Consider the following 15,636-nt stretch of genomic DNA (forward strand, 5'->3'; position numbering starts at 1 on the left):
GGAAAAAAAAGAGTTATTATGCCTAATGTGCTCTGTGCCTCTGTTCTGATCATTATAATGAGGCCCAGTGTGTTTATGTCTCTCCTGTGTGTAGTTGTGTAGCTGCCTGTGTGTGGGTGTGAGTATGTGCCTGCCCGTTGAAATACACACTTGTGCAGTTTTGTGTGTTTTCTGTTTTGTGGACTGGCATTGGGACTCTGGCTCACCTCATCATGCTTAGAGGGCTTTCTGCATGTGTCACAGTTTCAAACTCGATGGCAAATACCAGCCTCTGTTACTGTAGCCCACTCTCACTTGCCCTCTTTACTCTTTATTCTTTCTATACACCTTTTCCTTGTTGGTATTTACTTACGCTTATACACACGCAAACACCTTAATGCTTATGGCACCAAGAATGAAAAGTTTGCCTTCTGTTATCTCTGTCTCTGAACCAGCAGCACTGCTCCAAAAATAACCTTTTTTCTCTCTTTCACCTCCCCCTCTCTCTCCCACTCCCTTCTCCCCTTATACTGTAAATGTAGATGCCATCAATAATAAATGTTACAGTAGAAACCACTATTTTCTACACTTGCATCAGTGATGTGTAAGAGTCAAGACAGACACGAATTGGGGACAGTGATATATTTCATAAGCTTATACCAATTGACTTGAACAGACATCTGTTTATCATGAGGAGGGAGTCGGTTTATGGGGAAAGAACTTGAAAGAATTGTGTAATGTTATGCTATGTAGGGGGGTGCCACCAAATTTCAGTTTCAATTATTATTATTTCAAGTCTGTTTCTCTTGTAAGCAAGAATAAGGGATACGCTTTAATTCGCAGTGTGCACTCAGCATACCGCTCCAGTCACAATACAGACAAAAGGTATAAAAGATTGTTAAAACAGTCTTGTTTTGGAGCTTCATCATTTTGTATTTGAGTGAAATCACAGCCGTTGCTTACAGACTGCAGAGACAGTAAGACATAATTGAATTCTTAATTTGAGTGGTATCCCCCAGTGATCTTGTTCTGAGAAAGATCCTTTCTGTTTGTGTGTGTGTGTGTGCGTGCAAAAATATGAATGCACATGTGTGTCTTTGTTGTTCAAGGCCCTGCTAAAGACAGCAGAGGCCACGCTGTTCTCTAACAGTTGTTTCTCCTCCTTCCTCCTCTGAATTGGACCTCTTACAGACGGAGGTAACTCAGCGTGGGCTCAGTGTGGCCCAGCCCCCCTCCCCTCTCTAGGCATGCTCTGTCCGTCTGTCCACTCTGTTTGGTGGAGCGTCCTGCGGGCGCTGTCTTTCAAGTCTCTATCACTGAGTGTGTAGTGTGCATGTGATAAAGTCACTCTTTCATGCAATGCTGTGAATATACACATGCTAACAGAAAACTGTCAGTTAAGTGTGTGTTTGTGTGTATGAAAGGGAGAGCTAAATTCACTTTGTTTTAAAACGATTAATACATTCAGGCTGTGTTACAGACATGGTTAATCAATAGTGTGTGTTTGTGCTACAGTCTCTGGTGATGTTTTTCTTCTCTTTCTGTCAATTTCACACTGTGAGTACGGCCTCTGGTGGAAAATGTGTTTTGTACTAGAACTGACTACCCACTAATTGCTTGTCACTACCACCCTCACCTGCCTGTACGGCTTCATGTGTATGCAGCATTTGCATGACTGTTATTGTGATAAACCGTCTATCCATAGTCATCCTTATGTACCAGGACTATTTTTAACGTGTGTGTGGAAGTACAGTATGTGTGTACTGTATTTGAGCACAGCCAGTCTCTGATTGAGTTACACCCACACACACACACACCTACTTGCTTGCACACACACAAAGCCACACCTGGGACAGCTGTAGAAGCCATAAGGCTTTTGTTGACTCATGTGAAATGTTTTAACATAACATCTTCCCTCTATTGTTGTGACCTAAATGAGCAGAAGATTGCCCAGGAGAGGGAGAAGTTTGCAGATGAGGACAGCATATTTTACACACTGGGAGAGTGTGGCCTTATCTCCTTCTCCGACTACATCTTCCTCACCACTGTGCTGTCCAGTAAGTACATCCTTGACCTGTACAGACTCTACAGAAACCTAATGGATCTTATAATAATAATATCACCCCATTCAATCCCAAATCATACACACTGATCATAAATCAAATCCCCAAAAAAGATCTCTTCTTGTCTTCTCTGCTCACAGATTTTTTTTTACTGCATCAGTTAAGTCACAAAGTGATTTTCCAATATGATATTATTATTATTAGCCAGGTTGTGTTGCTTGCAGTCCGTTCAGAATGATCTCCAGTACTGTCAAAGTTAATAATGTGTGTCTTACAAGCTAGCAGCCTCTGAGATGTTTCACAGAATCAGTTTGCTTTCGCTGGATCTGGCATTGGTGGTGGATACAGGGAGTAAATCTCACACAAAATTCTTCCTTCTAAATGTGTCAGAGTTCATGATAATGAAACTCTTGACTCTTTCCTCTCCAGTGCCTAGTAAATTCATATCCCCAAGCTTAGCGCGACCATTTATTATAATCCGTTCATATGGAGAAAGTCTCTGGGGGACGTTTTCAAGGACAAGTCATTTTTAAGCAGACAGGGCAGCATGCCTTATGGTTGGTTTCAATCCATTTAACACGGCAAAAATAGTACAAAGGAGGACATATTTTGCCTAACAGACGCACACATTGGTTCAGGGCCTCATAGTTGTGCATATTTACTGTTTTTGTACATTTTGAATCCTTTGTCAGATAACACTAGATTAATCTTGAATATTTCCCTGAAAGGAGTTGGGTTTCCAAAGAAATAAATGTTCATAGTAGTATGCAATAGTAAAAATGAAGCATTGAAAACAAATTCAACAACTATAGGTTATACTATAATGAAGAATGTAAATATTATTGCTGGCTCAGTTTTTCATCACATAAACAGTGTAGGAATTTTAGTCTCTTGTACACAAACAATTGCCTCTGTCCAAAAAGGTGCGACATGTAGAAGCTAGGGCTGCACAGTATGTGAAAAACAATTATATCTGGACTATTTTTGACGGGTATTGTGATTGTATTATGCTTTTTTTTTTTTTAGTGGGGATGGTTATTTTTGCATTTCCTTTTCACTGAAAAAGATAATGATAAAATGATGGATATGTGTTTTTTTTTCAAAAGAGAATGTATGAGAGAACCACTCAGATTATCGTTACATGCACAGTTGGCCATGGTTGTCGAAATAAACACATTCTACTGTATGCAGTGGACACGGATATTTAAAAAGAATCAAAATTCCAAAAATAAACTCCTGCAAAACAAATACACATTTGTCAATGCATAGATTAAGACACTAAATACTAGCGTGCGATCTCCACATCTTTTTTGTGACACCTTTTAAAATGCTGCCACTCTCGCCATATTTATAGCCCAGTCTAGGACTGAGAGAACCCCTTCAGACTTCCATCCTCTGAGAAGAATCTGTCTGCTGATCATGAAAGTAGTTTTTACACAACTTCTAATGTGTTTGTCTCCTCCTATTAAGACTGATCCATTGCTTAAAACAAATAATCTAGGGCTCAGTGGACATCTCTCAAAGATTATTGTGTATCCTGCACCATAATTTTTGAACAATGATTCATTTCTAATGGTCAATACATTTTACCTTTGTCAAGAAAATGAATTTCCTGTGTTTTGGATATAGCACTTGACCATATTATGATTCAGATAATATTTTGATAAGTTACACAGTCCAGATAGAAACTATAGATTTCAGCAGCTGTGTGATAGTTAGCTGAGAGCATGCATGATGGAAAATGTACCAAAAAGCTTAAATATAATGGCATAAATGGTTACATTAATTTATAAGTGCTACACTTGAGATGTAGACATGTGTATCAATATGAAGGGTATGCAGGATTTTCAATAATGTAATTTTATGAATGTATAGCCCATATATCTGATATGCAAAACATGCATTTGCATTAAGAACTGAACAGAAGCCATATGTTTCTTCTGTAAGTATGCATATTGTATAGTGAGGAAAAAAAATGTCAATATGTTCCTATTAACTAAAGACAGATTGTGTTTGTATGTAAAGCTCTGAATGTAGGCACTGTTTTACCAGCCGTTTCCCATCTTCATTCTGTCATCATCAGACTGTGGGTGCTGACACTGTGAACTGACCCTCGTTATCCTGCTGTACCAAGAACAAATGTCACTGACTCTGGTCATGTGGCCATTAAAGTGAAGTGGGTGTTTTGAACAGATGTACAGCAAAGGCCATTTGCAGAAAGTGTACACAGGTTTAAAAAATCATTAATGCAAATGTAGCATCGCAGTAGATCTCATTAGACAGTGCAGGCTCTGATCATTGTGCAGTTTGATGGCAAAAAGATCATCTTATGTGTCCTGTGTTGCACCACTGGTGGGCAAGATGAAAGCAGGGTCGATCCAGTGTGACGCGTCGTTTCCATATTGTGTTGTATTGATTTCAGAATGTGTTTTTTTGTTTCCTGTGGTGTCCAGCCCCCCAGAGGAACTTTGAGATTGCTTTCAAGATGTTTGATCTGAACGGTGATGGAGAGGTGGATCTGGAGGAGTTTGAACAAGTAAGACTGAGATCTGTCAGCAGCACGTTTCTGCATACAGAAGTCACTCACAAAAACGCCCACAGTCGACATATTGAAGGAGACATAAGGTTAAAACAGCCAGCCCACACATTTGAACCATGCTGCATCTACAGTAGCGACTGATTGCATTACAGTAACCAGTAAGTAACACGTACTGGCAGGCACTAAAGGTAGGTCCCTGAGTTGATGTACACTACTGTGACATTTTCTCAGCGGGAACATATAAGTGCTGTACTCTGCACTCTGTGATATATCATTTTCTTCACCACTGGATCTGATAAGGTTAATAATATACAGTATTACATACAGTTTTATTTGGATAGAGGTTTAAATAAAAATCTTGTAAGTAAGATAACAAATTAAGATCCTTCTTGTATTTAATTGTAAAATAAAGTAACCAAGTAAATTGCTCTGTATTTTATTTTTTTTACTAGACTTTTAATTGATTTACATACTCAATAGAATAAATAGTCACAACTACTTCTGATGCCTAGTCTCCTGGCTGACATGGGACCCTCTCCATCCTCAGGTCCAGAGCATCATTCGCTCCCAGACCAGTATGGGCATGCGACACCGTGACCGCTCCACCACAGGAAACACCCTAAAGACAGCCGGCTGCAGCTCTGCTCTCACCACCTACTTCTTTGGAGAAGACCTAAAGGGAAAACTCACCATTGGCAGCTTTCTGGAGTTTCAGAGGAAACTGCAGCATGATGTGCTCAAACTAGAGGTAATAAAAGAGGAAAGTGAATGAGCGGAGGAAGAGTGTGAGAATTTTCATCTACTGGTTTATTGTACTGGGCAATGAGGAGAAAATGAAACAACACAATATTTTTGACCAAATAGTTTGATATTGATAGTGCAACGATATTGCACGGTTGACTCTTGGTGCTTTAACAATATTTAATAGAATTAATCATCAGTAAGGTGGATATAATTATGGAAACCCAGGAATGGACTATGAAATTGGTCTTTTGATCATTATATTGACGTTGTACCACCTTGTACTGCAGTTTTTAATATTTTTATCTGTCACTGACATGAAGATATATTGAATATATATATTGTTTTACTAAACCTTCCCTGTTACCATTTCAAAGCAAAAGCCCTCTGATAACGTTTATATCAACAGAATCCCTTCAGTTGTTAATACAAGAGTTTTTTTTTGTGAAATATTTGCATGATGACTTGCATCAACAATACAGTGGTTGCACGGCTTAATATGTCAAGTATCAGCTTTATTAGTGAAAAATACAGTAGTTACAGCAGCAGGCAGCTCTGGCAGCAACAACAGTGTGAACACTGAAAGTTTGCGAGCCGGAGCAGATCAATGAAATAGCCGTCACGCGCTGTTCATGCATGCAGTGTGGCCCAGGTGCTAATAGGTAAAGGCGTATATCCAAAATCTAAGACAACATGTAGTCTCATATCACAATATAGATATATTATCAATATATTGCTATATTGATATTGATATATCTTAACTGTACTATTATGTACAGTTATGGTAGATTAATTTGGACGCTATGGTTTTGCTGTAACTTGTATATCTCATTCTCTGCTACACCTATTCAGGGACGATAGACAGCAGACTCTGAGGAAGTAAATATTACTGTCCCTGCTCCATTGAGTCCCACATACAAATAAACCAAAAATGTTCTCGAGCCAGGGGAAAAGAGGATGTGAGTGATGGCGAGCGTTATGCACAATACAAGGAAAACAAGAGCAGAGGATGACAAAAGCGCTGTGTGGATTGTCTGTCAGCGTTGGTCAGTGTCACTGTCTGAAACCTGTGACAGTTAAGCATAAAAGCCATCTTCTATCTCCTCCGAATGACACCAGCCCCCTCTCCCATCTCCATGCCTCTACATTAGAGGCAACTGATCAGTGTTGTTGAGCATATGGTTATTCTAATCTATTTAATTATCGTGGGCAATGTCTCACTGATACACTGAACCTTAATGGGTGCCGTCGTCTGAGGCTCCAAGAATAGGACTCAGAGTCAGAGCATCTGCCAGAAAGAAAACGCTATCTGTCAGGTCTTAATGATACCACCATGCTCAGAGAGGGAAATCATAACACCACAGATAAGGCTGACACCAACATGGGTAATTCAATTCCTGAAGTCTCATGTGCTTGCCCTCAGTCCTCTCTTTGTTTGCTGAGCCTGCATCTCACCCCAGGCCACATTCTACCAGCTGTAGCTATTTCTTTTTGCAGGATGCTCACTTACTTTCTCTGTAACTCATTTATACTTCTTTTTTGATGAATATCTCTCTGGTTTTAGAGCATTATGTATACATTTTAAGAACACAGGAATGCATGATACTTGTCCCTATCAAGCCTGTTTGTCAATGTATGGTTACAGAAATGTTAGAATAGAACCAGAGCTATTGTCTTAAAGCGTGTCCAGCCCAAAACTTAAATCTCTTGGTTGACTCTCATCACTCTCATGGTATTCAGGGTTCCTGTGGTCATGGAAAACTACAATCTTGTTAGAAAAAAATCCTATAGTGATCTTCTATAAATAACCTTCCAAGTAATGTAATAATGTAACATAACTGCAAATTTATTTCTGTAGCTGTTAAAGTAATGTAGCTCTGCTCTGTGTAGTTATGCGTCAATGCCATAATGTATGTTTCTTCATTTTCTGCCCATGTTTAGTCTCAGGTTCGTATAGAGTTTCAGTCTTATGTGTGTGAAAAACACCTGGTAAATGGGGCAAGAAAATGAGTTTGGCACTGTGATTTAACATGTATTGTCAGGAATCTGTAAGTTTCTATACCTATGCCCCACTAAAACATTTAAATTCTACTGCATTTTTTAATTTGAGCAATTAAAATGGGCTTTGCTCCATTTTTACTTGGAGCACTAATGTGCACTTTGGTTTTGTCAAACTGCTCTGAAAGTAGAGCATGGTAGCTTGAAGGTATGGAGCATTCTTAACCAAAGGGCCAACCAAACTATTGGCTTTCACACTCTGGGAGCTCTACTGCTTCGTGTCTGCTGATAACGACTAAATGAACAATTGGAGTTAAGTACTATACAGTTCTTTTCATGTTATACATTGTGAATTGTCATGGAAATTTTATTATAGGTCCCTGAAGTGTGGGAACCCTGAGAGTTGTTTCTGGCAGCAGTAGGCAGCTGTTTTCAGCAGAAAAAAAACCTAGAAAACCTACTGTATGCTACCTGCACATTGCCAAATTAAATGCAACTTCACCTCACAAAAGGTAGATCCTCCACGGGTGCATGAATGGTCAGATCACCCCTGAATTCTTAACTACAGGCTTATTTTGGCTTAGTCATGAGCTGCCTCTCACAAGTACGATTAATGAACATTTTGAGACGTAGGCGCATTCAGAGAGAAAGGAGGGAGGGAGCTGCATGGCTGTCAGAACAGCCACAGACATAAATCGACTGGATTGACCTGACACAGCCAAGGCCCACTGCTGTTGAGGCATGCTGTAGTGGAACATTGTAAAAAAATGCACATGCAAATTTAATGTCACAAACGTCAGCTCCAAGCATGATTCAACTTGAAGCCCGGCGCCAGTATTTACTGTTTCTCATCTGCCCATGCCCTCCTTCTCTTATTCATTTGTTTGTCCCTCTGCGCAGCACTCGATGTTTATGTGTCTCTCTCCTCCCTGCAGTTCGAAAGGAACGACCCTGTGAACGACAGAATCACCGAGCGACAGTTTGGGGGCATGCTGCTGGCCTATAGCGGCGTCCAGTCTCGTAAACTCAAGCAGATGCAGAAGGGTTTGAAGAAGATGTTTAAGGATGCACAGGTAGATAAATCTGAGTGCACTTATTCATAGAACTCTGACATAAGTGATTGGTGCTCTGTGGTTATATATGGTGCTAGATTTGTTGGCGTGGAGTGTTTTAACTAATTGACCTACATGCGAGAACGTGTGACAGACGGTGTGTGCCTCAGGGGAAAGGAGATTGTGCTGGGATGTTGCAAGTGTGTGAGAGAGACTGGATGAGAGGTAATACATCACTGGGAGGCACATTCAGAGCCTGACGTTATCCACCTGACAGAAGCTCACTCTCTCCGACTCTTTTACCTTCCATTATCTCTGTTTGTGGTGACCAAATACAGAGCGGCCAGTGCTCAGCAGGAGGGCATAATTACTCCAACTCTCTTTGAGCTTCTTTGATAAACCTCTTTCCTGTCAGTGTCTCGACAGCTTCATACTCTGATTGTTTCAGGCTTTGTCCTTCTCAGTAGCTCATCTTTCAATACACAACTCCTTATACAGTTCATATATTTTACTCTGTATACTTTTTTTAGTTTACTGCAGATGCATGTTCTTTTTTTTATGCCTCTGCACTGGCAATAGCAGTAAACAAGAAAACGTAGTGGGAAATTCTTCATATTTGACACAAACTTTCACTAGGACTTACCAATGAGCTGATTAGATTTTTGTGGTTGGAGGTGAAGGTCACTGTGACCTCATCAGTCTCATTCTTGTGAACGTGATATGTCAAGAACACCTTGAAGGAATTACTTCAGATTTGGCAGCAGTGTTCAAATAGACCCGAGGATGTACTGATTTATTTTTGGTGGTCAAAGGTCAAGGTTACACTGACTTCAGTGTTTTGGCCATAACTCAAGAATCTTTGGTTTCCATCTTAAAACTGTTGATTGTATAGATCTCCTGCGTATGAAGCAGCCATGTTTTCCCAAAATTTGATGTAAACTGTAAGTGCAACTTGACTGGTGCGTGGAGGCATACAACCGTGTGGTGGTTTATCTAGTTTTACAAAAACAGTTTTGACTTTCATTCCTGTAGACATCCTTTCAGCCAACACCACCACCTTGCTCTCAGCAAGTAAAACAGCCCTGCTGGGACAGACAAACAGAGGAAAAATGTAAAAATATTCAAGATTTAAAAGGGCTCTTCAGTATATGCCCGTATTTTTTCCATTTCCAGTGTTTTGCTTGAGCTGTGGTTTCGTGCAGGTTGTACTTCACTGTAATAACCCCCATCAGTCAGCTGACTGAAGTCACAGCCCTGCATATCATATCCCTAGAAGTGTCACAGCAAAAATACAGTTACCCTTTTTCTCCCCTTCAAAGAAAGTAAGCATCACGTGAGCTATGATGAGGCACATTTGATGGTTAAATGCAGTGTTTAGCAGAGAAAAGAAAAGAAAAGAAAAAGCAGGGAAGCTGCTGTTCCTCCCAGGCATGAGAAAAAGATGAGACTGGTGCTGCTGAGTTGTGTCTCTCTGAGGAATTGAACCGCAGTAAGCATCTCTCTCTCTCTTTCCCCCTTTTGCTGTTTAGCGCCTCTTTTTCCATGCTGCTGTCTGTCTCTCAGCATTGGCATAACCTGCAATGTAAATGAGAAAAGTGTTATTTACAGCCTGGGACCAGCTGCTCACTTTTCTTTGCAAATGAGCTCATCAGCGGTGTGGCAGCTGTCTGACTGTGAGTCTGTTCATATGTGCATGTGTGTCTTAGACCGTCTGTTCCTCTGTCCGTCCTCAGCATACTGTTCATTCGTGTATGTCGACTGCTTCTGCCCTCCCTCTCTGTTGAGCTGCTCTAAAAATGTCATTGTGAAATCGCAGCTCTTGTCATGACAATGTTTGGCTTATTTTTCACGATTGCGGTGCTCTGACGGCTCAGGTAAAGCCTGCAGGAATGATTTGTTTCCGATTTGTCAGAGTTTCTCACCCTGACTCATTTTGTGAATTTCCCCATCCTGTGCAGGGCATCACCTTTGAAGAGGTTGAGAATTTCTTTACTTTCCTAAAGAACGTGAATGACGTGGACACGGCGCTAAGTTTCTACCACATGGCTGGAGCCTCCATAGACAAAGGTACACCCACATTTGCCCTTTTCCTCTGATGCTCTCTGTTTCCTGTTAATTACTCCCCTGTAGACTCAACTGCTGTCACTTTGATCCTCTGTCTCTCAGAGCTGTTAACACTCTGCCAGCCAGATTCACTTCCCACATCTCCTTTTGCCTGGCTTTGCTCCCAAACCTTGCTTAAGCCATTCATCATCTATTTGTCCATCCACCCATGTATCTACTGCCTCTTCCTCCAGGCCAGCAGGAGAATGCATGCTTAAATCCAAGAACCATGATCATGCACACAGGAGAGCTCACTTTGCCGGCTACTGATGCTCACTGACACATGGCAGCATCATCACAGGGGGAGGGAGTGTAAATTTGGGACTGGGCTGACCCATCATTACATGGTTGCTCTTTTTTCTTTTGAAGCATCAGAAGTGTGTATATCGTCTGTAAGCTGGTGACTGGAAGGTTTAACCAACACTTCCTAAGTAGCCTAATGGAAGACGTTAAACTTGTAATCCGTATGATTTTAGTCCTGTTGATGTGGGAACACCTGTGATTATCGTGGTAACAGCAAGTGCGATGTAATGCTACAGCAAACACACACTGAGCAGCCACTTTGTCAGAAATACAGCAGAGGAGCTGGAACTGTTTACAGTGCAGCTAAACAAACTCCTGCTGTTTAAATAAGACGTCAGCTAATAATCTGCCTTTTTCCATCATCTGTTTCATGCTGCACACTATGCAGTAGCAATTTTCCATGCAACCCTGTTAAAGCTGATTATTGTGCTGAGGAGCTGGAGGTGCTCAGCAGGTCACCTGCAGTTTTTCATCTAACAGCTCACCGTGGCTGCTCTGTCTTGTTCCCTTACTCCCTTGTTACATCAAAAACTGATCTGCTGTCTAAAAATGTAAAAAAAAAAAAAAGGAAAAAAAGTTTATAGATCTGTTGTTGATAACCAATCACAGTTAACGCTAACCTAACCTTAGTCACTCTTCATTTTGATTAAATAATACAATACATGATGTACTACATTTGTCATACAGAAGCGTGTGTAATCATAGTATCCTGGAGGAGTCTAAACAATTGTTTAGACTCCTCCAGGATACAACCATGTTTTACAGGTTGCACAAAAGTCTTTGTGCAACCTGTAAAACACTGGAGTCTACACAAATACAAGGTCTTCGTCTTACAGAATGTAAACCTTCAGACACCCCGGAGCTTCTTTACATGCCTGCACGCAGACAGTTAAAGCCCTAAAGGTCTTCAAAAATACAAAAACATCACCAGCCATGAGTCATATGATCGTACAATTACTATTAATTTGCATGGTGACATTCACATATGTCCCTGTTTGATATTTTTTCAAGACACTGTGGATTCTTCACATATATTGTATAATACAGATCAACGACATTCCAGTGTCTCAAAAATGAAGACAGAATATCTCAATCACGTCCTGGTGGCCGGCTGCAGTATAGGTTTGTAAACTCTGTTCCCATCATTTTAGCAGATGAGACATGGGCTAAACTTAATGATCAAAGTTCACGTCAGATAAGTTTCTCTGTATGAAGAGGCGATTACTAAATGTAAATAATTTGTATGACTATTGTAAGAAATATGCCGACCATTAATGGTATCATAAATGGGGTTTGATTTCATGAAAAAGTCTTAAGCATTACGATTTTAGACAGACAGTTGACTGTGTTTGACCCTGCAGGCTCGCTCTTCAAGAATTATTATTCAAAAGAGACCAATTAGGTAGCGTCAAATCATTCATTAAATTGACCCATTTTCTTTATCGTCCTCAACACATTCGTTCTTACTGAATTAATTTGTCTGTCAGATCCCAACAATGAAAGTCAATTTAATGTGAGTGCAGCAAAAGCCGCTAGGACCTGTAGCTTTTATGATATGGCAAATTGTTTGATGAGTCAATGTTTTCTTCATTTATCGCTATGATTCATCCCTTCAGTAGGCCTCCATATGTTTTCTGTCAGCACATCCATTAGTTCTGATTCACTGATGAAACGGCTCCTGCTGTAAGGGAGCGCAGGATCTACCCCGAGGTGCTTGTTTCTAGCGTACGGTTTAAGCGGCAATAACAGTAACAAGCCATGCATGTGTGTTGGTGTGTTTGTGAGTGTGTTGTGGAGGGGTTTTGGAAACATCAGGCTGCTGTGGGTTCGTGGAGAGTTGCCAGGCATGCGTCTGCAAATTATCTCCATCCTCCTGTTGTCCAGTGCAGTGAATCCATCTCCCTCCTCTTCAAGCCTTAAGGAGCACATGTATTCTTTTCTTCTCTTACATTTTTTTTTGTCTGTCTCTCATCTCTTTCATCTCGCTCTCAAATCTGATGATTTCACACCCTTTTAGTGCAGTTTCTCATATGTGGGTGTGTTATCTAGAGCTGCACATTGTTAAAGGTAGAAAAGAAGACCACTAATGAGATTCTTGGTGGAGTGATTCATCTGGTTTTTTTTCTCTCCGTTGCCATTTGCAGGGAGATTTTTCGAGATATTATTCTTTTCATCTGTGCTCTCTCCTCTTTCTCATTCTCCTCTGTTTTTCTGTAACTTTGCTCCTCTGCTTGTGTGCCTCTTTGAAGCCTGATAATCAATCATTGTGGTTGAGACTTTGGAGGTTTTCATCCTTTTATTATCTATTTGTTTTCCAAAATGACCCCTGAGGCTCCCACCTTCCATCTTTTTCTCATTCCTTTCAGCTGGTTAGACTGATGCCGTCTGCTCCTCCTCCTCTCGGCCCCGCTCTTTCTCTTTCTCTATCAGATAGTCTCGCCTGGTGAATGGGAGTCCTGACTGCTATCGATCCCAAGCAGTTTGACTCGCACAGTGTCCTCCACATGAGCCATTTATGAGCTGGCCCGTGTGACTCGCACCTCTGTTACTCTCTTCCATAAAAGGTGAATTTCTCTCTCTGTGGTTCCCTCCCTCTGTCTCTCAGTTACCATGAGGCAGGTGGCTCGCACTGTGGCCAAAGTGGAGCTGTCGGATCACGTGTGTGATGTGGTGTTCGCTCTGTTCGACTGCGATGGTAATTACCTGGCTTACTATATTTATGGAAAATACAAATAACGCCTTAAGTGGGGTTGTACAGTAGATGTCTGTCTGCATGGAGTCTAAAATGAAGGCTTAACAATCTACTGCTGTGAAGGGGTCAAACTAAATGTATTTTAGCCTATGAGGAAAAGTCCAACATAAAAATATCAAAATCAGTTTAAGTGTACACTATGTTGAGAGTATTTTCACTGCTTTACATTAACGTCAGACAGTAATTTCCAATGGAAGATAAGGCTGTTATATCACTCTCTTCAAAGGCAGACTCCATTGATAAAATCAGTGATTTAACATCGCTGAACACAGGAGCTGCTGGTCTACAGCTACTTCAATCAGTTAGTTAATTTGTGTTATTATGTGACTTTGGTAAAAATGAACTAAGACTTTTAAAGGCCAAAGTCACACAATAACACAAACTAACTTACTGACTGAAGCAGCGGTAGACCGGCAGCTTCTGTGTCCGGCGAGTTAAAAAGACTGTTTTGATCAGTTGAGTCTGGCTTTGAAAAGAGCATACGTAGGGAAATTAGGCTGTTAATGGTTTCCCAGTTGCAATGTGCTGTCCTCCAGAAAGATAAAGAGGTGGGGATACTCTCGGTATAGCGTACATTTAAACTGATATTGTTTTAGATTGGACATTTTTAGGTGGCTAAAATATGTTTTGCTGCTTACCCCTTCACAACGGTACATTGCTTAGCTTCCATGTCGGACTCCTGCCTGCTTCTCCAAACTCAGGACATGCTGACTGACATCTACTATATGTAATAAGCTGAAGATGCATAAAGACCCCATATAAGCCAATTTTAAAAAAAAATCAGAACTATCTGTTTAAGTGACAGGCGCAAATCATAAATAAATAGAAGTCATCTCCTCTTACTCACTCTTCCTCTATTATTTCGTCATCTTTCTCCTGTCCGTTGCCCATTCTCTCCTTCCTCCCCCCATATCTGTCTCCCTCAGGGAACGGAGAGCTCAGTAATCGGGAATTCATAGCCATTATGAAGCAGCGGCTCATGCGTGGGCTGGAGAAACCCAAGGACATGGGTTTCACTCGGCTGGTGCGCGCCATGTGGAAGTGTGCCCAGGATACCGCTTGGGACTTTGCCACACCAAAGACATAATACAGACAGGAGGTGACGTGTGAGCTAGAGAGAAAGACAGTGTGAATAAAGCAACAACACCAGTAGCATCAAAGACGTTCTCCTTCAACAGGTCTCGACAATTTAAAGAGGCAATTAATGCAATAAACTCATTAGGACTGCAGCTCTGAGGGGCATCATCATTCATTAACGCATGTCGCTGTAACTCAAACTGTCGATATAGCGACTGAAGCATGCTGACGCAGCGCATTGGGCCTGAAAGGGCCTTCTTTAGCCTGCCTGTCCAAGGCATGATGGGTGTTTGTATATTTTAAAATGCACAAGTTTATTTTGCCATATTCTGTAGAGGAATGCAGCTGGTAACTTCTTCAAATGCTAAAAAACAGCAAGTTATACCTGCATTTAACATGTTTTAGTGCAAAAGGCAAGAAAAGAAGCAAAATCAACCTTATCTGACCTGCAGCTGAAGCAATGCCGCAATATGTCTGTTCTATACTGATAACAGACCTTTAGTTATTTCTTTTAGTGGAACAGCGAGCAAGAGTGTGATCTTGTTAGCACCTCTTCATTCATTCTGCAAGCCCTAGCTGCGTCTTTACTGCTTTGTCCCGTGAAAGATCAGTGATGCTTGTCTTGCCCTACAATGTTCTCTTCAAAGTGTGTATTCTCCTAATTATTTTTGCCCACTGAAACACTTTATATAAGATGGATGTTAAAAGAAATACTCTATTAAAGATGTTTTTAATAACGTAAAACTGATTAAGCTTTATTTATGCGCGCCTGTGTTCTGCTTGACTCATAAGTTGGATTGTTGTCCTGCCATGTTCTCATTTTCACTCTTTGACTCGGAGAAAAGCACAGCGGGGGATTAGCGAGACTAATCTATGGGGCACCAAGGAAGTCATTTGTCGTGTGTAATGAAAATGGGTTCTAACATTTCGAATCAAAACTGCACAGGCTGATTGTATGCAGCTGCTTTGAGTGCGTGCCAAAGGAAGAAGATGCTAATGTGTGTGTGCGTGTGTGTGTGTGTTTGCAAG

The 15,636-nt window shown here is 40.9% G+C and overlaps 1 protein-coding gene across 2 annotated transcripts in view; it reads left to right on the plus strand.

Annotated features, from left to right (window-relative positions):
- Nucleotides 1-15,351, plus strand: part of micu1 (mitochondrial calcium uptake 1) — a 42,137-nt gene extending 26,786 nt beyond the window's left edge. The window contains exons 6-12 of one of the 2 annotated variants that reach the window (XM_042502744.2): nt 1,922-2,036; nt 4,496-4,578; nt 5,129-5,329; nt 8,256-8,393; nt 10,331-10,439; nt 13,384-13,473; nt 14,457-15,351. In XM_042502744.2, the coding sequence (XP_042358678.1) occupies nt 1,922-2,036; nt 4,496-4,578; nt 5,129-5,329; nt 8,256-8,393; nt 10,331-10,439; nt 13,384-13,473; nt 14,457-14,617 (897 nt within the window). In that variant the 3' untranslated portion in view covers nt 14,618-15,351. Of the gene's footprint in view, nt 1-1,918; nt 2,037-4,495; nt 4,579-5,128; nt 5,330-8,255; nt 8,394-10,330; nt 10,440-13,383; nt 13,474-14,456 lie in introns of both variants that reach the window. The other variant, XM_088086267.1, reaches the window with a different exon arrangement.
- The last annotated feature ends 285 nt before the right edge of the window (nt 15,352-15,636 follow it).

Source organism: Plectropomus leopardus, chromosome 13, assembly GCF_026936395.1.
Source record: "Plectropomus leopardus strain MGB_pleo_1.0 chromosome 13, ASM2693639v1, whole genome shotgun sequence".
Taxonomy (NCBI): domain Eukaryota; kingdom Metazoa; phylum Chordata; class Actinopteri; order Perciformes; family Serranidae; genus Plectropomus; species Plectropomus leopardus.